Source organism: Polyodon spathula, chromosome 1 (genome assembly GCF_017654505.1).
Source record: "Polyodon spathula isolate WHYD16114869_AA chromosome 1, ASM1765450v1, whole genome shotgun sequence".
Taxonomy (NCBI): domain Eukaryota; kingdom Metazoa; phylum Chordata; class Actinopteri; order Acipenseriformes; family Polyodontidae; genus Polyodon; species Polyodon spathula.
The window spans coordinates 44,644,547-44,668,755 of NC_054534.1; the positions used below are offsets into that span (position 1 = coordinate 44,644,547).

Sequence of the window (24,209 nt, forward strand, 5' to 3'; positions counted from 1 at the left end):
GTCAATACTTGGTAGAACCACTTTTGGCAACAGTTACAGCTGTGAGTGGATTTATAGCTGGATCGTGCAATATTCGCCACTCTAGGACATTCACTTTCTTGTTTTTAAGCCACTTGCTTTGGCTGTGTGCTTGGGGTCATTGTCCTGCTGAAAGGTGAATCTCCATCCCAGTCTTAGGTCTTTTGCAGACTGAAGCAGGTTTTCCTCAAGGATTTACCTATATTTAGCTCCATCCATTTTGCCTTGTACCCTGACAAGTTTCCCAGTCCCTGCTGATGAAAAGCATCCCCATAGCATGATGCTGCCACCACCATGCTTCACAGTAGGGATGGTGTTACCTGGGTGATGTGCTGTGTTGGGTTTGCGCCAGACATAACGCTTTGCATTTAGGCTAAGTAGTTCCAATTTTTGTTTCAACGGACCACAGAATCTTTTGCCACAACATTCTCCCACATGCATTTTTGCAAATTCCAAGCGGGAAATAATCATTATAACTGCAGTTTAACACCACACTGTAGTAAAATTACATTGGAGCTGCAGTCTGACTCCCACTGCAGTACAGTCCAAGTGCATACAGCAGTTTAATACAACAATAATACACATTGGACGCAGTTTAACACCACACCCCAGTAAAATCACACTAACTGCAGTTTAACATTACATTTACTAGAATCACTTAAAAACAAGTTCAAACTTTTGTGAAGAATGAGCAATATGTTAAACCAATGCTCTCAATTGTAATTACATTTATGTTTCATGTTCATGATTTATTTTTTACTGTTAACGAAGATTGCATCATAAATGTTTTATTAATAGATGATAATTACTGTTTTATGGACAAATTATAAGAGGCACTTTAAGACCTTGTGAAATTAACCTTATGTTTTGTCCATAAAAATTTGTTTAAATTGACATAGAGCTCCTACGTTACGTTAAGTAAGATTCCACCTTAAGAACACTTCATTTCTTATCTTACAATTATGAATCATGGATTTCAAAAACTCTGTAGATACAAACGATCAACATTGTTTTACTATATTGCTAGAAATACTGAGTTTGCACTCTTTGCAATAACATGTCTAATAAAATGTGATCAAATGCAGCAGACATGTATGGAACACCTCCACAGAAGTTGTGCAGTTTTTAATAAAAATCATAAACAATCTCCTCAAAAAGCAAGGAAATTCAACGCAAAAAACTATGTTAACGCAGCTTTTAGGGTTTAACTCATCTCCACAAAAGAAAGGAAATGTGGCGTTATGGTTTTTAATCCTAACTCACCATTCCCACCCACACAAAAACAGCCAAAGGAACCAGACAACACACGTAACCACAGACTGTCATCATCAAGTAAGACATAGAACATGCAACCCTGAAGTGGGTGTGTATGTGTGGAAGTGTACATGTATATCCATTGCTACAGCATCGCTGAACCATGATGATGGATGTTTCTTGTGTCATCTGGAAAGAGTTGCATGTTCTATGTCTCACATGTTCTATGTCTTGTTAGGGTTAAAAACTCTAATGCCACATTTCTTTGCTTTTGTGGCAATGAGTTCAACCTGAACAGCTGTATTAACACCCCAAGTGCAGGGTTTAAAAGGCGTGCAGCCAGTATGTTCTAGGCTACTGTGGAAATAAGTCTGTGTGCGTTTGTGCAGCTGTAGAAAGGTAGTGCAAAACCTTTTATAAATTGTGTAAAAACTGCGGTTTTTGTGTTTGTTTGTTTTGTTTAACAGGTAAACTGCTCAGCTGTCCTGTTTCATAGTTTAGGTTCCTGTTCTTGTGTTTTAGTTATTGCTCGAGTAGAGCTAGGTGTTTGTTTTCATTTATTGTTATTTTGTATTATTAAATATAGTGCGTAAGCACTTAAACTTCAAGTTTACGTGTCCTGGGTCTACTTTTAAAGGGGCATCGAACCACAGGGAGTGCAGCCGGTTGACTCTATATATATATATATATATATATATATATATATATATATAATCAATATTATATATATATATTATATCTATATATATATATATATATATGCACCACCGATGGTGGCTGTGGGTGTTGGTACTAATTCGATGCGATTTATTTTAAATGTAGCTACTGATACTGTTGTCTATGACTATGACAATGGTTAAAGTTTTACCATACACAAACATGATGTATTTGTACTAAATAAAATAAATACATAATACAAATTGTTTATTCTGCGTCGTATGACAACGTGTTGTATTGACAAACTACAACCCATATATATATATATATATATATACAAGTAATGCAGCATATTTAATAACATTTAAGATTTTCTAATATTGTTTTTAGATTCTGAAGCTGCAGGCCTGTATGCAGAATCGCTCATTTTAAATTTTAATGTTTAGTTTAGCAATGCAATGAAGCGTTCCTAAATACCTGGAAGTGTTGTGACAATAGTGATGTTTTTGCTGAGTCAGCGCTCAACAGTACCGTTGAATTTAGGTATGAATACATATATTAGCTCAGTGAGCTAGCTGCCCAACATTTTGATATGTTGTACATTTCTTTCCCAAGGGTTTTTGACGACATTACAACTACTTGTTACTGTTTATATTCAAATCCATGATTTATTCTTACATGATGTATTGGTATTCTCTATGACATTATTTTTACTTATATCTTTAAATCTATATTAATTCTAATTAACATTATTTTAAATAAACTTTTAAATATTTATATTATCATGCAATGCTGGCTCTGAGCAGCCTTGATTTGGCGCATCAGCATGCATGACTTGAATTCATTTTGTTTATTCATTTTATTACTGAATGTAATTTTGTTACGAGGGACACTTGGATACAAGGATTTTACATCCATGAAAAATAAAATTGTATTCTCTGGAAGGTTATGCTTTAGTGATTCAAGTCTTTTTAAAAATTGTGATGTATCCTCAACATAGCTTGATAATTTCTCAACATGTGACCCAAGTTGTTTTTTTGACTATTTCAGCTATTATGTGTGTTGGATTATCAATTGTGCTGACAATCATTCACATAGGGTGATTTTCTTTGTGCATTTTAGGATTTCCTCTTGCTATACCTGTTCTTGCATTATGTGACTGCATGTATTTTTTAAATTCTTTTGATATAATGCCTTTATTGTATACTCTCTCCACAATTTCCTTAACCTCTTTTACAGATTTATTGATCTTATTCATTTTAACTTCATCATATGTATACGTATTCTTTAATTCACATTCTACAGATTTCATATAGTCGTCTGTGTTCATTATCACTATTCTCGAAGCTTTATCTTTCTACTTATATCATCATCATTTAACAACTAAGTCATAGATTGTTCTTCAATATTGGATAAATTAAGTTTACATTTTTTCATCAGCCTTACATTAATTTATTGTTTAACTACTTCAATATACATAACTAACCACTTGTCTCTCCCATCCCGAGGAGTCCAAGTGCTTGTACTATTTTGTATTTTATTGTTTACTTTAAACTGGTTTATTTTTACTGCTTTTAGATGTATTTTGATTGTCTTTCTTCATTGTCACAGTATTCAGTATTCATTCTTCCGGTTTCAGTGTCTTTAAATACAATAACTGAGCAATGGTTATTGTTGTATAAAAGATTAATTGGATCTATCTTAATTTTTATAGTTTCATTTGTGCCTTCGTATTTAAAAGTATCCTTTTTCTTGAAGTCTATGTATACGTGTATGGGTCTATTTAGGAGGTCTACAGCTGCCAGAACTTCTGCCTCTGTAGCCCAAGAATCTATACTCCCGTCACTTAACTTAATTTTTTCAATATGGGTCACTGAGTCGTTGTACATTTCATATCGTTTTATATTGCTTTCCATTAGTTCTATTACATTATGTCTAATTGTTCGATGGTCATTTTGTGAACCATATAAACTATGCTGTAACCGTAATAACTATTATATTCACATTGCTCAAGCAATCTAATCGAAAGTGTTTCAACAGTGTTTTCCTTATTCACGTTTTTGGTTTTGATTTGAAATTTTTATTTTTTCTAGATCTATTTTGTAATCCCGGTTGATCTATTAATTTGTGTAATTTCATTAACTTTTTGTTATTCAAATGTTCTAGTTTTTTTGTTCAAGGTTTTCTACTTTACTAAGTAACAGTCTAATTTCTGATGGAGGGAACATGCAATTTATGTCATTTATAACTATCTCTATTTCATTATTTATTTCTCTTATGCATTTTGTCGATGTTAATTTAGCCTCCTGCATTACCTTAAATGAAGTCTCTTTCAATATCTGGTTTACATTTAATCTTTCTGCTTCATTAGTATTCATGTTTATGCTTATCTTTGTCTTAAAAACAGTTGGAACTACTGCATTAGCTATACAATCATCTATAAAGTTATGATGACTGTACTTAGCTCTCTGTGCCATCAGTCTCTTAAGTTTGTTATCCGCCTGTCTCACCCTCCTGGATTGGTGTAATACTCCAGTCCACCTCTCACTTACTCCATTCATTTCCTTTGCAGTATAATATTATGTATAAAATACAATAATATATTTTAGCTCAAAGAGCTAGCTGCCCAACGTTTGAGTCTGCAATACATATTTCATATCTGAGTCAGTCAAAATAATGAGAGGCAAGGTTGGGTAGTAAATATGACTTTATATACTGTAAAGCCATACATATTTGCAAGCCTTTTATTATGTGTTTTGCATATGAAAAAAAACGTAAACATTTTTTAAGTAATATACTACTAACAGTGCAACAGGTTGCCAACATTTCTGGAGCAAAATAGGTTTTATGGGTGTGATTCACCAAATATTTTGTTTGCAAATATTTATGGTTTACAGTATTTTGTTTAAATATAGCTGATACAGCATAAATAACTGAACAACATAAATAAACAGACAATGTTTTTGATGTTCATACCGCAAGTTTTTTTCTTTCTTTTGTTGTATGTGTTGTAATTCATTTTCTGTTAAGTCACAATCGGTGTTCAGCAGTCTTTTCATTCAACCATTTTATCTTGTTGTTGGAGTGGAGGTGGGGGGGGGGGGGCATTCCATTGAAAAGGGGTGGGGCTGACAGTGACGGGAACCAATCACATGGCAGATGGAGACTATTGCGCATTGATGTAAGGATGTTAAGGCAATAGTTGAATCTATTTCGATTCCAATCACAGAACAAAAATTCCAACCAGTCACACAGTACAGAAATGTTCATTAATCATCAACAAAATGAGAATCTTTTAAAAATAAAAAAAACCCTGCAGTTATCTCCACGTACATGAACACCTACTAAGAGAACACTTTGCCTAAGGGAACACCCTTGTGGTGAAGCAGATTTTTCCCATTGTACTGCATAGGAACCACTTATCTGAGGTTCCTATGGAGTATATTAATACAAATCTCTATCAGTTTATTAGCAACCACGTAATGGGATTCACCTGTTTAACTTTTTGTTAAATAAAGTTAAGCATGTTGTTAAATAAAGAATTATACAGGAAAACAGATCAAGTAAAGATTTTAAAAGCACCGGTATCAGACTAACATCAGGTCATGAAATAATTAATAGAAATCTTTTCTCTTTTAAAAATGACAGATCACTGTATTTAGAATGGGATCAGAAGGACATCAAGACATTGACTTAGCCATCCTGACAGCTCTTCTGAAAGGTAACGTTCCTAAGGCAAATTATTTGGACTCTTTAACTAATCCAGGGGAAGTTGCTCAATCTGGTGCAGGCCTGGAGAACATGTTTCATTTTAACTTCATTGCTCTAGATCAGTCTGTCATCTCTCATGAGAGAATTGTCTGAAACTATTTATCATTAAGATTACAAGGAAGATATTTATTTGCTTAATTGGCAAGATAGCTAGTCACTAGTAATGTGTATCCCTCCCCATTTGTTTTCATTTCTTCCTTTTTATTTTTTGCATTTCACTGGTTTTAACAAACCCTCAACACAACATTAGTAATACCTACACAAGTTGCTAGCTACAAATTGCTCCTCATTTCACAGATGTGGACCTGGCTTACAGGCATCCACCAGTGTTAGTTCAGTCATTTTGGATGGTACTAATATAACATTGTGTGATGCAACTAAAATATGTTATTAGGTAAAAGATTTTAAGGCTGAACAATTGTGAATTACCAATTTAGCTTGTTCTTAAAACAAGCGCAAAACAGACAAGGCATGTTTTGAGAATAATGGTTTAATAATGTGTACTACTGATGCCCTCTAGTGTTGTCACAGATAATATAGCTGTCGTTTTTATTTTTTGTTATTCCTTTTGTGAATTACTGTAAAAGAAATTGTGATTTGAGCCAAATAAAACTTGTCATGTTTGGATAACAGTTTATAACAGTTATCGCCCACAGATGGAATCCTGCTGCACTCAATAAATGTGACAAACTTGTTTTAATCAAATCTGTTTGCTATCATCCAGAGTGTTTCAAGCTCATTAAAATATCCTCAGTGATGCTAGTACAAAAAGAAACTTAAGATAAGGTACTGTAGGCAAATGTTTCGACACAGTGGGGTCTATTAAATGTAGCCAAATGAAATCTAAATACCGCCACAGTTTAGATTATTAACATAATGTAATATAATGTAGTGGATCAAAAATCTAACGCTGCAGATGAGTATATTTCTGTGTAAGTACTCAGGAGTTTAAAGTTGTATTTAAATCTCTAAAGTAAGAATATCTTTTTCCACAGCACCTAATGTATGAAATCAATGGCACTCACTGCATTTATTTTATTTTTTTTAAACAGGAGCCAATGCTTCAGCGCCAGATCAGCTGAGCTTAGCCTTGGCATGGAACAGAGTTGACATTGCACGGAGTCAGATCTTTATTTATGGACAGCAATGGCCGGTAAAGTATACAACACAAATATTTCTGGCACCCCAAACTGTGTCCAAATATAAAATGTAATGAGGTCAATATAATTTAGAAGAAACTGCTTATCTACAGGGAGATTGATGTTATTTTTCTGAAACCAACTGAAGCATACCCTATCTTCAGAAGTTAAGGCATTGCAGTACTCAGTGAGGCTACAGTTTGAGTTCTGGTACTAGTTCTCCATCAATGGATGTGTTCTCAAACAGTAACACTGAGTACCATAATACCCTGCTGAACCCCAGTGTGTTTATCTAGATAATATTCTGACAGCAGTCAGAATTTGGCACCTACACCCAACATAACTAGATGGCATACATTTTGGACACTGGTACTCTAGTAGCCATATAACGTTAAACGTTATATTCAGCATTATTACAGAAGTACAAGAAACCTAATGCAATGTATTGTTTTACAGGTGGGTTCCTTGGAGCAATCCATGCTGGACGCTCTGGTGCTGGACAGAGTGGACTTTGTCAAGCTGCTGATAGAGAACGGGGTCAGCATGCATCGTTTCCTCACCATCTCCAGACTGGAGGAGCTGTACAACACGGTAGTCTATTAAACTAAAACACATGGTTCATCAAAGCCAGTTACAAACCCAGCCCTGGTGGTCATGGGTTGGAGCTAGATGAAATCCCAGAGACGACTTGACCACAAGCAAAAAACTGTATTTCTCATAACTTTCTCTGTAATGATTTGGCTTACTTCAGTTATCTAACCATAGACTCAAATAAAATTATGTTTAGAATTATCATTAACAGTCCTTTAAAAGCACTTTCTCACCTATAATTTGCTTACCATTGTATATTATGTAATATACCCAAGATTAAAATACAATAACTGGTCCTTGAACAACAGCCGACTGATAATAAAATGTGGAAATACTGAGATTACAAATTAATAGTGTTACCTGGATTGTTCTTTATTTTCTTTTTTTAATTTTTTTTAGAGACACGGTCCATCAAACACTTTGTACCATCTTGTCAGAGATGTCAAAAAGGTAGGTATTATCTCTAATGGTAGGTCAAACTGCTAACCCTTTAGTATTTTCATGTGCACATAGGGTTAGTGATAGTGATGTTTAACTGTGCCATCCTATACGATAGTTTATGTTGGCTATCTCTGTGCTTTTTGTAGTGAGCCTGCTCTAAAGAGTATAGTCTCATACAAGTGATTGTCAGTGTGGCTGTTAGGGAAGCTTTGTTTCCACTGCCTAATGCTACAGGCTTTCGCTGCCCAGAGCTAGCCACCAAAATCAAAAGAGCATTTCAGTGCGTTTTTCCAAAACTGGCCAACCTCAGAAATTCGTGCCATGCATCAGAGATCACTGGAAGATTGTGGGATCTTATTGTGTTTTGTTTTAAAGAAACCAGCAGTAATAAATACATTTAGCCATAGGCTCCTGTGGTTAACAGTGTGCAGGTGCAGGAGTGATGCGGTGATTAATAACAGACAGACAACGATAATCCCGGTGCAATGGTAGTATACAAGGCTGTGTACTACACAGTTTAACCCAATGGTTCAGTCTCGAAACAATAAACACAGTCTTTAATACACCCGCAATATATAAACAAGGTTACCAGTCCAAAGTGAGTGCTGTAGAGCTCGTGGTGCAAATACAATTTATAGTGAAACAGCTGTAGTGTTGTCCAGGTTTTGTGCTGGTCTGTAGCGACAGCTCCGGATCGTGTTAGCCATCTAATAACAACAAACAAGTATAATTAGACACGACAAACAAACAAAACACTCACCATATTCAATACGGTTCTCCTTCCAGTTCAGCGTTAACCATAATAAAGGAACAGATTACTTCGCTACGTCCCCTTATATACTGGCAATCATGAACCCTTGGTTAACGATTGCAACCGCTGCCACATCGTTTCCCTTCCGGGTCAGTGTGTTAGTTTACTGTAGTGTACTGTAGCTCCGCCCCCTTTCTTGATGGCTGACTTCCGCCTAACCCTGGGCATCCTGCCCAGGGCACTCTGTTCCCTTTCCACATCGCCCTCACAGGTCAGGAGGGAGATTTATCACTAAGAATCATTCTGTCTCTGTCACAGCTCAATATAAATAAAAGATTTTCTGGTTAAGAAGGAGAGCACATCCAAGCAAAGTCAAGTTTTGTCATTGTGTTTAGAATGAATTAAAAAAAATCAAGGCGACTTCAGCCTTTTGTCTTGTGTCCGAAGCAGGACAAACATTGTTCAGTTTAACAAAGTTCTGTTTTAGTGAATACAATAAAGCTTAAAGAAAAACAATAAAGAATGTCATATGCATGCTTTACCTATTTGAAAGAAAATCATCCAAAATGGTTTTCCTGCTGGCTATGTGATGACACACTTTCTTTGTGCCAATTTGACTACATAGTATAAGAAATGAAATCTGACCACATAGCTGCACTCGGCTGCTTGGGAAGAAGTAGAAACACAACACCTTGTTTTGTTGCCCTGAATAACAGTAGCCAGGAGCATCACGCAATGGAAATGTTGTTGTCAAACACTAACTTTAATAGCTAATTTTCTTACTGTGTTGGCCTGGTTTACTTTAACCACAAGAAAAAAAAAAAACTGTGTGGGGTTTTATAGTTTTATGCAGCATCTTATTGTTGCCATTTTTTATATAAAGTAAAACAATGCCCCTGTGAAGTACATATTGTATCAGAAGGTTGAATCTTAGGTGACTAATAACTGACAATGATAAATAGCAAACCTTACACTCCCCAAACAAGTTATTTAACCATTGCATAAAAGAGCCTGGCAATCTAGCGGAGTAGTTTGAAAACCTTTTGCATCATTATAGCATCTTATATCATCTTATCATCAGGACAATGAAGACAGACACTAAGACAGGAGCTAATCTTTATAATATTAACATATAAAAAACAGTCAGAGGGAAACAGTGCTCAAAATACAGGGAATGATGCAGTCAATTACTGCTTAAATTAACTGTGTGTTTCTCTAGGGGCTACCCCCTTCCCAGACCAGTTACAATATTAAGTAGAGTATATTTGTTCAAATTTAGAGGAATTTACTTGAATTATTTGCCAGCTTGTATCATCATTCCATTATTACATATTTCATCCATCAAAATAGTATTACAGTAGCCTTTCCATTGCTATCATTTGCATTTCAGGCCCTGTCCACACTTTGCCTTTAAACCAACTTAAAAATGCAAAATATGGTTAGCATCTACACTGAGCAGCGTTTAATACCGTACTCAAGAACTGGACCTCAGGGGTAGTCTGGTAGGTTTGTCAGAAGTGGGGATGCTGCAATACCAAACTATATTTTTTGTGTGTCGTGAAATATCCCAAAATGCTTTGAGATATGTTTTGGTGCATGAACAATACACATATAGTAGTCAAAAAGAGAGGTTTTTTTAAGTTATTATTTTGTTTTGTTTCTTTTCAATTAACAACATAATTGCAAGTGTTTCTGCGCGTTATAACGTGTTACTGGACTTTATTCTTTTCACCTGCGTTCATCACACACCAGTTTCTGCTGCCTCCAATTTAAGGATTGCCTCTGATTCATCTTCCCTGCCGGTGTGAGTGGCAGCATGCACGACAGTCGTGTAAGAATATATGGAAAGGACAGGTTGTTTTGGGGTGTTATTTTATTAGATAGTTAGTTGTGTATTTTAAATGTTTATAATTCTTTATTTGCTTTTATATGTCTTTTCATCTGTCATTTCTCTACGTATCCTCATTTTTCTTTTTCTATTTTATTTTTCCTTCTTATAAGAAAAATTTTAACATTTTGAATTTTGTATTTTTATATCTTGTTTAATTTCTGTAAGTTGCTTTGGATAAAAGCGTCTGCTAAATAATCCAATGAATAAAAATAAAACAGGCTTCTGAAGGAGTTGAGAATGGCTATCTGTATTAAATCCCACAGTCCATTGCGCTGCTAGGCACTGTAACCAAACTATTTTAATAGTGTTTGTATGCATTAAGCCCGACTAAACATGAAACAGTACTTTAGTGTGGACGCTTTCAGCTGTTATGAACTTTTATACACAGTTACAAGCCATTGTAAGTAAGATGTCACAGTGGATTTTATTGTGATGGGTAACTGTATTCTAGAAAAACGTGTTGCAATAACATGGAAATGTATAATTTAAAAAGAATTTAAGCAAAAATCTTTTTCAGCAAAACTTTGCTATTGTGGATGAGGAAAAAAGTTACAAGAAATACATGTTTACAATTATTTTTTTCAGCAATTTTTTTGCAAAACTAAAAAAAAAAAAAAGCTAATTCAAATGTATTTATAGCCTGTGGTGCAATAATAGTATTGTCTACAAGTTGCGAGAAATTTCAATATGATAATGCAAAGTGAACTGGCTGGACGTGGGACTGGGGTTTCCATTTCAACCATAGGTCGAGTATTGCAGTCGAGTGCAGTCGAGTCACAGGCCAAGGAAAAAAACATTAACAGTTGTTACATTTGGAGAAAGTCTGGTGAGGCATACAAAGAAAAGAACATCATACCTACTGTCAAGCAAGGAGGTGGTAATATCCTTGTCTGGGGCTGTTTTTCCTCCAATGGCACAGGAAATTTAGTTAAAAACAGATTCCATAGCATACCAAAAGATATTGGGCAATCATCTGAAACCATTCGCTACAAAACTTAGTTAAAGCGCAACTGGACTTTCCAACACAACAACGGTCCAAAGTACACATCAAAATCTACTTTAGAATGGTTGAAGAAGAAGAAAATCAAGGTTCTGTAATTGCTTAGTCCAAGTCCCGATTTAAATCCAATTGAGAATCTTTGGTATGAGTTGAAGAAGGCTGTGCAAAAGAGAAGTCCCCAGAATATGGATGAACTGGAACAATTTTGCAATAAAGAATGGTCAAAAATCATTAAAGAATCATGCCAAAAGCTCTTTGACAAATATCCTACCCGTTTAAAAGGGGTTATTATTGTTAAAGGTGCCTCAACTAGCTATTCATTTCATTTTCTATGTCAGCGTATGAATACTTTTGAATGACTATTTTTGCTCATCTAAAAAGCAAAACTTTTGCTACAAAATATTTTTCCTATAATCTTTTGTTTGAGAAATTTCTAGAAATTATAAATTCATTGTATGAGCTAAATTAAGGGTGATGTGCATGCACACCAGTTGTTGGCTGCATTTTGCAATAATTTACTAACATTCTGAATACCTGTTTTCAACAGGATGACATGATGCTTTTGTGAATTAGAATCAGCTGAGGTTTGTTTTCATTAAAAATGTCTTTGAAGTGTTCTTTGATATGCTATCACAAGGATATACTATATTCTGTGTGCAATTATTGACCCTTAGTGATCTATTTATTCAGCGCTCGTCAGGCGCGTCTGATCCAATTTATTTTCACAAGTGCTGTTTATTTTACACGTGCTGTTTAAAATAATTTTCAGAGCAAAACAGGTTTAAAAGGCACTGAATCGCAAAAGTACACTAAGTACTGCATCTCCAGCTAAGCCCAACCCCTTTTTTCACATACCTCTTTATAGACGTACACTGATAAATCCTCTCCTGATCACTCTTTTTATCACCAAATTCCTCAATAATGCGATCCATGTCATAAATTTATTACTATAACATCTGAAAAATGTCCTTTATATTTTTTGAGCGCTGGATGCAGAAGCAGCTGTCTCCTTTATTTATGTCCGTGTTACCTCTGTGGTGCATGGGACTATCAGATACTCACTTTTTCTGGAGAAAAAACAAATAGAGATCTGTGCTTTACATCTTTTTGATGATGTCGGACAGGGTCCGACATCAGACTGGAAAGGAAAAATTGTAATTTCGGAAATGGTCTGGCATAGGACCGCAAAGGGTTAAGAAAATGCACATTATATAATAGTCTATTAAATTAATAGATAGCTAGTAGATATAATGTTACAGATATGTATTTAATATGTATCTATATTTGTTTGATAGATCTATATAGTGATGGAGTGTACTCTCCTATCGAGAATTTAGAGGTTTTAGGAGCCTGGGGGATAGGAGGGGATACTACATCTTAGGAAACTTAGGATTCTTGGAATTACCAGGAGGCCATATTGGTAAAGGCCTCTTAAAGAGAATAATTTATTATATGATTAGCTTCAAGAATAAAAAACCCAAAGTTAGAGATTGGAGACAAAGTTTGTGTGTGGACTGTGAACAAAGTAAAAGAGGTGAAATAAAACAAGAGAATGGTTTTGTTTGGAGACTGGTAAACGACTTAGCCATCCAGTAAAGTTAAACTTGGGAAAAGTTTAGTGATAGCTCCAGGAGTTAGGTTTTGTTTTGTTGTATCAGAAATAAACACACAGGCAATATCCTGTTTCAACAGAAAGCAATTGTGTGAGTGCTTTATTTGTCACAACAAGACAGCGCTAGTGAGAGCGGACACCTGGAACAGTACATACAAAGGTCAACTTCATCACATGTGGTACCAGAAGTGGGGTTGATCACTGAACCAGCACAGAGGAAAAAAAAAACGTTTTAAAATAATAATAAAATTGCCTAATAAAAGCCCTGTCAGGTTCCCTTCCTCCTTGAAGCTGGAGATGCTGGCGATTTTTTTTTTTGTATGCCATGCCATGAGTAAGCTAAGCTAAGGCAACTGTGCCTGTGTGGGTTGACTAAAGTTTTAGATAACTGGGATTACTAGGTTTCCCAGCACTGGGAGCTTCTTCTAGAAATGGAGAGGGAGTTGTTTCTACCAGAACCTGAGTTGCTGGAGCCAGAGATGTACCAGCAGCAAACTGAAGCATCTGTTAATATAGATCCCTGGTGTGAGGACTGGGGAGAATGTCCAAACCAAAAACAGAGAGGAAGGAGCTACCTGCCCAAGAGGTGGGAGCCTGAGCATCCACAGTCCAAGAGGGAAAGCCTGAGTGTCCACAGCCCAAGCGAATATAACTTATTTCAGTACATATAGCTTATTTGAGAAACAATTTTAATGCTATTAAATAAAATGAAAAACAGAAATAATAGGCCTTGCTGACTCATTGGGCACCAACACTGTTGAAATGACTGTCTGTGGGGAACTTTTAGTATATCTGCACTTGTGCCTTTCTGCAGCAAGACCGGAGGAGCAGATCTCAGATTACGGGAAACATGCAAGGAAATTTGCTGATCTCCAGATGTATTTCCTGCTATAGACACTATGCATCAGGAATTTTGTTGAGATGGGGATTAAGACTTGGATATTGCTTAGACTACACTGCTTACAGAGTGAGTGTCAGCTGCTTGCTTTTCCGCATCACTTGTCCTGTTGGGATAATAGGATTTATATTGTACTTTGTTTCCAGAAATTCTCCCTGCTGATGCCTTTATGTGATGACTTCCTCTGAGAGATTCTCTATTATATATGGATCAGAACAGTCTGGTGTCCTATACTGTAAACTACATGTTTATGCTTTTTAAGGATGTTTTTCACATATACCTCTTTCTGGTGATCCTGAGAGCTATACTAAGCTTTTGAATTTGTTGTGCTTCTGATGGTTATTGTTTGTTTGTTTGGCTTTGTCATATGTGGAATTATCTGGCAAGACCGTAGTTGACGGCTATAAGAAATATCACTGTAAATGGAATTGTTACTAAATATATTCACTTTCAAAATAATTATATTGAACAATTTCCCCCATTGGTCTAAATACAAAATCCTTCCACACCTTTGATTTGAGCAATACGTACTTAAATAAAATACAGTTTACTCTGCATGATTTTAATTGGATTCAGCCTATTTATGAAATTAGCAGAAACAAAAAACTTACCAGTAATTCATCAGGTACTTCTGAGGGAAATCTTGCATGCCTTCCATACATAAAAAGGTATTATTTTGTACTGGTGTGAATTTTTGATTTCTGATGATCTTTGACTAGTTTTGTCAGAGCCGTAAAATGAAGTAAATTTAAATAAATTATGGTTAAAGGAAATATGCAATAACTGAAATATTTAATCTGTACATGATAGCAGGGACAATTAAAACTGTATGTTATCAAATGCATAGCTCCTCTTTTCTACAAAACAAGTCAAAACAGTTTATCATCGAGGCCATTGCTTTAGGGGTGATAAGCAGAAGTCACACTCCAGGCAATTGACAGCAGTGCACAGATTGTGTTGTTAATCTGTAAATTATGACCAAAAAATTCTAGTAGTAAAACACATTTTATTTTTCCTTTTCTATAACTTAACACCAGAACAAGGATATATTCATACCTAGAAGCCCCGCAGCAGTCTTTCTGACGGCTGTATTCAAAACACTGTAAATAATATAACGAAAGGAGAAACAGTCAGATGTAATTTTTTTTTTTTTTTTATTGAGAATGTCATGTAAACATCTGAACAACCGAAGTGCATATATATATATATATATATATATATATATATATATATATATATATATATATATATATATATATATATATTGTAAGGTACCAGGGAGGGGGTTAAAATCCTTCCCTGCTAAAAACCTTGTGAGAATGCACATTTGGGTGTTATGGGGTTTAATTGTAATTGTTTTAATGACTTAGTTCATCCTCGGCACCTGATCGTAATTATAAATTAGAGACAGGTGCAGGGTATTTGGGAGGCAGCCAGACTGATCGGGGCTGCTGAGTGAAGAGCCCGACTGCGTGTGTGTCCAGTCGTATTGAAGGTGAAGTGCTGAGTGAAGAGCCCGACTGCGTGTGTGTCCAGTCGTATTGAAGGTGAAGTGCTGAGTGAAGAGCCCGACTGCGTGTGTGTCCAGTCGTATTGAAGAGAGTGTTGAGAGAAGCCTGTTTGTGTTTTGGTGTTTGTCAGGTAAACGGCTTAGCCGTCCTGTGTGTGAGTCAGGGATCGGCTGATGTATAGTGAGAGCTCCAAAAAGGAGTTAGGTGTTTATTTCTGTTTTGTTTTATGTTTATTAAAAGTGCGCGTCAGCGCTAAAGCAATTCCGTTTCTGTGTCCTGGGTCTACTTTAAAAGGGGCAACGAACTCCGTGAGTGCGAGGATCGTTTAGTTATGAATATATATATATATATATATATATATATATATATATATATATATATATATATATATATATATATATATATATACAGCTCTGGAAAAAATTATGGCAGCCATTCCATTCCAGTGTCTGTTGAATTCCAACACAGGCACACCTCATTCTACTGAATGAGGTACTCATTAGGGGATCACCTGAACCAAATCTTATTTAATGAGGAAAAGTATAAAAACCACTCCTGTGGTCATCACAATCCTCTTGCAATAGGACCAGCTGGATGGCAAAATAGTGCTAGTAGTACCTCAAAAGTAATTGGAATAAAAAAATAACTATTGACCATGCCCAAAGAGTTGAAAAGGAAAGTTTTGAGGGAGGAAAAGAAGGGTTCAATTCTGGCTTTACTGGCAGAGGGATATAGTGAGCGTCGGGTTGCTTCCATCCTTAAAATTTCAAAGATGGCGGTTCATAAGAACAAGGTCAAGCAGCACACATTGGGGACAACAAAGCTACAGACCGGCAGAGGGCGAAAACGACTCTCCACTGATCGGGATGACCGCCAACTCATTTGAATGTCACTCAGCAACCGTAGGATAGCATCAGGTGACCTACAAAAAGAATGGCAATCGGCAGCTGGGGTGAAGTGCACGGCGAGGACGGTTGGAAACAGGCTCCTAGGGGCAGGGCTGAAGTCGTGCAAAGCTAGAAAAAAGCCCTTCATCAATGAAAAGCAAAGAAGAGCCAGGCTGAGGTTTGCAAAAGACCGTAAGGATTGGACCATAGAGGACTGGAGTAAGGTGATCTTCTCTGATGAGTCCAATTTTCAGCTTTGCCCAACACCTGGTCGCCTAATGGTTAGACGGAGACCTGGAGAGGCCTACAAGCCACAGTGTCTCACACCCACTGTGAAATGTGGTGGAGGATCGGTGATGATCTGGGGGTGCTTCAGGAAGGATAATTTTGCAGTGGTCTCTATATTTTTATCCATATATATATATATATATATATATATATATATATATATATATATATATATATATATATATATATATATATATACAGTGTCTTGCAAAAGTATTCAGACCCCTGACCAATACTATCATATAACTAAATTGCAAATGGTACATTGAAATTTCATTCTGTTTGATATTTTATTTTTAAACACTGAAACTCAGAATCAATTATTGTATGGTGACATTGGTTTTATGTTGAGAAATATTTTTAAGAAAAATAAAAAAACTGAAATATCTTGCTTGCACCTATGAATGAAATTGCCCTAACAAGGACACAATTACCTTACCATTGGCCTCCACCTGTGAACCATTAAAGTTGCTGTCACATTTTCTGGATAAAAACCCCAATGTTTAAGATCATTGGCAAGGCTGTGAATCTGAAGAAAAATGAAGACCAAAGAGCATTCTACAGAAGTTAGAGATATACCCTCTGCTGGGTAGTGCATTTCAAAGCAAAGACTCAACCGTGAGCACCAAGGCGCTTTCAAAAGAACTGCAGGACAAAGTTCAGGGGATGGGTATAAAAAAATATCAAAGGCCTTGAATAGCCCTTACAGCACGGTCAAGATGATTATTAAGAAGTGTAAGATGTATGGCACCACCAGGACCCTGCTTAGATCAGACCATTCCTCCAAACTGGATGACCGAGCAAGAAGGAGACTGATCAGAGAGGCTACCAAGAGGTCAATGGCAACTTTTCAAGAGCTACAGGCTTTTATGGCCAAGACTGGTCAAAGTATGCATGTGACAACAATATCCCAAGCTCTTCACAAATCTGGCCTGTATTTTAGGGTGGCAAGAAGGAAGCCATTACTCAAGAAAGCCCACCTTGAATTCAGTTTGTAGTAATAGAAGGGAAATTGAATGGAGCAAAGTACAGAGAAGTCCTTGAGGAAAACCTGCAGCCCTCTGCAAGAAAGCTGAAACTAGGATGGAAGTTCACCTTTCAGCATGACAATGACCCAAAGCACACAGCCAAAGCTACACTGGAGTGGCTAAGGAACAAAAAGGTAAATGTCCTTGAGTGGCCCAGTCAGAGCCCCGACCTAAACCCAATAAAAAATTTGTGGCATGACTTGAAGATTGCTGTCCATCAACGCTCCCCAAGAAACTTGTCAGAATTTGAACAGTTTTGTAAAGTTTTGCCAAATCTAGGTGTGCAAAGTTGTTAGAGACCTATCCCAACAGACTCACAGCTGTAATTGCTTCCAAAGGTGCTTCCACCACGTATTAACACAGGGGACAGAAACTTATCCAATTATGATCTTTCAGTTTTGTATTTTTAATATATAATTTAGTTTAAATCATTTAAATGCATGAAATTCTGAGGCATTGACATAACAAAATGTTAAAAAAGTTCAAGGAGGTGTAGACTTTCTATAGGCGCTGTATGTATGTATGTATGTGTGTATATATATATATATATATATATATATATATATATATATATATATATATATATTACAAATCAAAAGAAGAAACTGTAAATAAACATCTTAACAGACATCGGTTTACAACATACATATTTATAAAACTGAAATGATATCAATACATTTTTAACTTTTTAACAGCAATTGGTTTATCAGATGAGAAAAAGCAACTGAACAACGCAGATAAATACTCTTCGAAGAAAACATTTAAATATTTTACAGAAGCTCACAGCACAAGAAATTATAAAAAAAGTCAAATTTATTTTTCTTTTTTTCAACAAAAGCGTATTCCTTTACCTTGAGTCTAAGGCTGTTCACAATCATAACAGATAATGTGCTTCTCCACGCCACCTTTCTGCACAGGGCACAGCTGTCTAAAGTTTTATTTTTATTGCACTTGCCAACTTGGCATCGGCGACTCTCAACAAGGTTGCCAGTTTCAGCTGTGGGCACACGCTTGGCAGTCTCCCTCTGTTCCAAATGCTTCTTGCGAAGTTCCTTTGCTAACTAAAACATATTCTTACCTTTAACTTCTCCATGCATTCTTTGTAAAGTACCGAAGAGTTGATGGCTGCCACTGTCGGGAGCCAGCTTTCACGGAATACTTCTGTGCCATCTGATCCGAAACATCAACTCCATATTTTGTTGCATAGTAAAACTCCACAGTCTCTGGTATTTATTTTCACTAGTCCCGATGCTAATTGACTGACTAAAGCAGAGCAGCTGGCAAGCAAGCGCCAGCCTTTAAAAGGCTGATTGAAAACAATAGACTGACAGAGTAGAGACTAATATAATTACAGCTAAACGAATTGCAGAGTGGTAAATAAAAAATAATAAAAAGTAGAGTACCGTTCCCTATAATCAAAATACAATTGTTTTCTGTGTGGCCGTCAATGTGACTGTTCCCGGGTTTTTTTAGGTATAATGTAATGTATCTCCTTTATTTCTGCACTCCCGCAGTTCATACTTTGTAAGAATATTTAACACATACGGACAGAAAGGTACATGAACGCACAGCCCCATATGTGTTACACGACTGGAGAAAATTACATTTTAAAACCAAAAACCACCAAAATTGCCTGTCTCGGGGCTTTTAATGTTAATCTGCACCTAGCAAAGATTGATGTGTAGGGCCACAGTCCTAAAGCATTTACATTCATACTAAATGTGTCCTTTGTTTTAAAATACAATACACATCAAATTTAGAAGTTTACAAGCATATTGTTGAGAAGGCTAATTTGAGAGCCACATTTGGTGTTTGCTTCTAGTTTTGTTAAATTAATGGTTTGTTTTTCCTTTTAGTATTATAATTTATTTATTAGCAGACTTTATCCAGGACCACTTACAATTGTTACTAAATATCACAATACAAAGTATCACATTACAAAATATAATAGTGTAAAGGATCACATTTCTGAGTTTCACATTACAGATAAGAGCAGTTGTAAAATACAATAAAATCAGTATCAAAATGTCAAATTCAAATAAGAGCAAAAAATAGAGAATACTGCAAATAATTACATGTAAAAGTGGGTTTGACTAAGAGCAGTTAACTTATATTTAAACTATTTGGTTATACAAGTAAAGTCCAATATGAGCACGTAGTATGTACGATGAATGGATGAGAATGATAATAAGAGCAGTTAAAAAAAACATGAATATGGATATGAGATCGTGTGATTTGCAGTTCAGATCAGGTGATGCAGATGTTCCAACAGCAACAGATACAAAGTTCAAGGTTCAAAACAGTTCTTTCAAAACAGTTCAGTTTCACGGTTTGCAACTGGTTAAACAATAAGGCTGACTCTACACAATGATGTCAGTGAGGAAGGGGCAAATTCTGCATATGTTGCTGAGGAAGACGAGACAGGAGCGTGCCAGAGATGTACTGAGAGTAGGAGAGGGAGGGGTCGAGGGTGACACTGAGATTCTTGATTGATGAGGAAGGAGCAAGGGGGGGAAGAAAAGGTCTGACTTGGACTGGTTAAGTTTGAGATGATGCAAGTGAATACAGGTGGAGCTGGCCAAGAGGCAGATCGAGATACGGGAGGAAACGTCAGGGTCAGAGGGGGGGGAAGGAAAAGAAGATTATCAGAATAGAGATGATACATGAAGATGAGAAGATCCAGGGAGCAGGTGTAGAGAGAAAACAGCCTTGAGGTACACCTGTCAAAAGAGAGCAAGAGGCAGAGGGTGAACGATGCCAGATCACCCAGTACGTGCGATCAGCGAGGTAGGAGAAGAACCAAGCAAGGTCAGCATGGGAGGACAGGAGAACAGAGTGGTTGACCTTGTCAAAGGCTACTGAGAGGTCAAGGAGAATTGGGACAGAGGATATGGAGGTGGCACAGGCAGAGAGCTAGTGACAGAGAGAAAAGCAGTTTCAGTGGAGTGTGCCAAGTGAAAACAAGATTGGAGGTGGTCGAGCAGAGAATGTGTTGACAGGAAAGCAGAGAGCTGGCAATGTACCACTCACTCAAAGGTTTTAGAGAGGAATGGGAGAAGGGAGACAGGACAGTAGTTCTGGAAGGATAAGGGATCAACAGAGAGTTTTTTTAAGTTGTGGGTGATGCATCCCTGCTTGAAGGCAGAGTGGAAACAACAGTGTTGAGGAGAGAGGAGATGAAAGGGAGTAGAGCAACGGGAGCAGCCTGGAAGAGGTGAGTGGGGAGGGGGTCCAGAGCACACATGGTGGGTTTATGGCTCTGGAGCAGGGAGCAAAGATCAGGGCCTGAGAGGGTGAGAAGGAGGGTAGTATAGTAGGGGTTGCCAAGGGTGATGGGGAATGAGTGAGCAGAGGACAGGGGGTAGGTGAGGAAGGAAGCAAGGTAGTGAAGGATGTCTGATTTTGGAGGAGAAGAAGGAGACAAAGTCATCAGCCAAGATAGAGGAAGGTGGAAGGGAGGTGTCTAAAGACGGAGGAGTAGGTAGAGAAAAGTTTACAGAGATTGTTAGTGGAAGACTGAAAGATAAAGTGGAAGTAAGAGCGTTTGGCAGAAGTGAGTGTACACGAGAAGGAAGTGAGGAGTGAGCAAGAGTTTCCAGGACATATCACAAATATTGTGCATGTGCAAGAGCTTACCCTGTTAATGTGTGTAATTTACTATTGATTTTGACTGGGTACCAGTAATGGAGATTATAGAGTATGTGTGGACCCCTGAATTGACTATTGTTTTATCGTCAACAAAAGAAATTGCATAAACTTAGTGTCGTGCTAAATAATTTAGGCTTGTGCCCTGTAGTGTCTTCCATACTGAAGGGCAGTGTATTATCCAAATGTCACTAACAACTTTTTTTCCCATATTTAAATAACAAATAAAAAGCATTTTTAAAATACTCACTTTGTTAACAAGCTCTCTTCCTTGATCTGAGATTGGTTTTGGACAGGCAGCTGTTTCAGTTAATTAAAGCGCACAGATTCTTAGCAACCTCCTTTGCATTTTTTTTTTCAGAGGGAGGCTTCAACCATTTGGATTAATAGTCAATAGCAGTCAGTATATACTGGTATCCATCCACGGTTGTGGAAATGTTCCAGTAAATCAATCCAAGCCAATTCTCATACTGGTGATTCCTTCAAAGAGAAACAAACTAATGCCAATGAATAGTATGAATTTAATTGGCCTCTCAATGTAAACTAGTTTTCTTGAAGAATGTATTAACTCAACAATGGGTTAAAATATGTACTATTATTCAAACTTATCTGAATACGCTGCAGTGCCGATTCGACCATAAACAGCTTAGCATTCTTCTGACATTTATCACACATAGCAATCTTAAAAATGAAAAAAAAGTATATTACTAACCAAACATTGCTACCGTGTATATTTTAAAAATTTTAAATGGTTGATAAGTATTTCTCAAAGCACATTCAATGTACATGATCTTTCTGATAATCAAAAATCTACTTACTCTGGCCAGTAGTATGTGGATGGCAAAGCATTTTTTGTCTCAAACTCCACTATGCCCTCCCATGGGAGAGTTGTGGAATTCTTTGAATAGTTCCCTACCCTGCTCTTTTGTCTTCACCACCTTTTACTGATCCCTTTGATACACAATACAGCACTCCATCTAAATACAAAACTTACGTAACACAAAATAGCTAGCTATAACATAGTAAGGCTACTCAAATTAACTTAATATTAACTCCAAAATCTCAACATTACATATTCTTTTCAGTATTTGCATTCCATGGTCACGTTGGTAACTCGTGTTAATGAACAAATTGGTATGTAGCATTCATTTTGGCATTTTCAAGCTGTTGTTGTGCGTATTTCATTATTAAATAACCGTGCTAATGTTGATTTACGAAATAATGTTAATATTTTAAGAGCAGTGCTTCTTGTGACTATTTCTTTTGTTTGTGTGTGAATTTAAAAGGAAATCTGTGTCAATGTCATAATTTACGAGGAGTTAATTTGCACTTAGAAAATTTACTTTATTAACAAAAAAAGTATATGACTTACCTTGAAATTGAAGTATTTAAGTTATTTGGTGTTAAAAAATAGAATAAACAAACTACAGTATGGATTTGCTAGGAGTAGCAGCAGCTGCAGCAGCAGTAGTAGCACATTTAATTTTAGAGCTTGAGTGTGAGCCTGAGATTGACATACCCCGGCTGTGACAGTGACGATACAGACAGAGGGTGTACACGATCAGGGTTCATTTCTTAGATTTACCAGATGACGATCTAAAAACGCGATTGCATCTGTATAGGGCATTTTGTCAACCTCTGTCAGACTGCAGGAGGACCTTGAATTGCCTATGAAAAGGGGCCGTGCCGTACCTCCTCATATGAAGATGGCTTGGCAGCATTGTCCTTGTATGTTTCTGGGTCATTTCAAAGGGTCACGGGTGACTTGATAAAGTATCCCAGATTAATGGAAGCCATCGATTGCACACAGATTGAACAGAACTGGTTCCAACATTCAATAAGCGTTCAGGTGATTTGTGATGCATCCTAGAACAATTTTACAAATTTCCCTGGCTCCTGTTATAACTCTTACATGTTGATACAATGTGCTGTATTTAATCATTTCAAAGACCCAATACACCAGATGGTATGTTAGTAGGCCAGTATTGTAACATTATCTAGATAATTCAATATCGGTAGTTATGAAAATATTTTAGCCTTTTGTATATGAATGAGATTATGAATGATGGTTATGAATGAGATTTATTCACTTTTGTTACATTGCTAAAATGATATACCATTATTTGCACTCAGTGTAATGTTACTACCAAGAAATGACCAATGCAACTGTGTTCTGATCTCTGTGAATTATATGTAGGGCTTCTGTTTTTTGGGTTTTATTAATTGTATTTTTCTTTGCATATTTTTTTAGTTATTTTCGAGTTTTATGTAAATCGTTTTTTGGGGGCTTTGTTTTTGAAATACTGTATGAAATGAGTGTTCTCGGTTACTTTCCAAAATGCTTGAGCGTTTTTTTTTTTTTTTGTGTGTCAAAATATGTATAGTAGTAACTCAACAGTACTTGCACACTTAAGTTGTACCTTCTTTCCTTTGCTGTCTTCCACAACGAAATCCCTATGTTCACAGGTACATTCTTCTGGGGTTTTTGTGTGTAGGCATTTGTATACATTCCGCCACAATTCTGTTTTAAATCCTCCATATCTTATCTGTAATACAGCTTTAAATCCTGCTGACAAGCCTCCATCCTGATTGTAATCTCATTTTAAATCTGGCAAGCGGAATCTCCAATAGAAATATAAATGGGTGCTGTCACTCAGTAGTTGGGGCGAGTTTAAAGTATTCAGAACTAATCAATGATAGATACAAGTCAGGAAGGTATGACCAGCACAGAGAAATGTATTTATTATAATTTTTGTAGTAGGTTTTATTTTATTTTAATGGAAAAAGGGTAAAGTCAATGTGAATAATGAACCATTTCCACAGTTTT

At 36.5% G+C, this 24,209-nt stretch overlaps 1 protein-coding gene across 9 annotated transcripts in view; it reads left to right on the forward strand.

Annotated features, from left to right (window-relative positions):
• Positions 1-24,209, forward strand: part of trpm3 (transient receptor potential cation channel, subfamily M, member 3) — a 341,244-nt gene that overhangs the window by 302,143 nt on the left and 14,892 nt on the right. For 8 of the 9 annotated variants that reach the window (XM_041256339.1, XM_041256333.1, XM_041256346.1 and 5 more), the window contains exons 9-12: positions 5,578-5,650; positions 6,753-6,853; positions 7,296-7,430; positions 7,830-7,880. In XM_041256339.1, coding sequence (XP_041112273.1) covers positions 5,578-5,650; positions 6,753-6,853; positions 7,296-7,430; positions 7,830-7,880 — 360 coding nt within the window. The remainder of the gene's footprint in view (positions 1-5,577; positions 5,651-6,752; positions 6,854-7,295; positions 7,431-7,829; positions 7,881-24,209) is intronic. The other variant, XM_041256380.1, reaches the window with a different exon arrangement.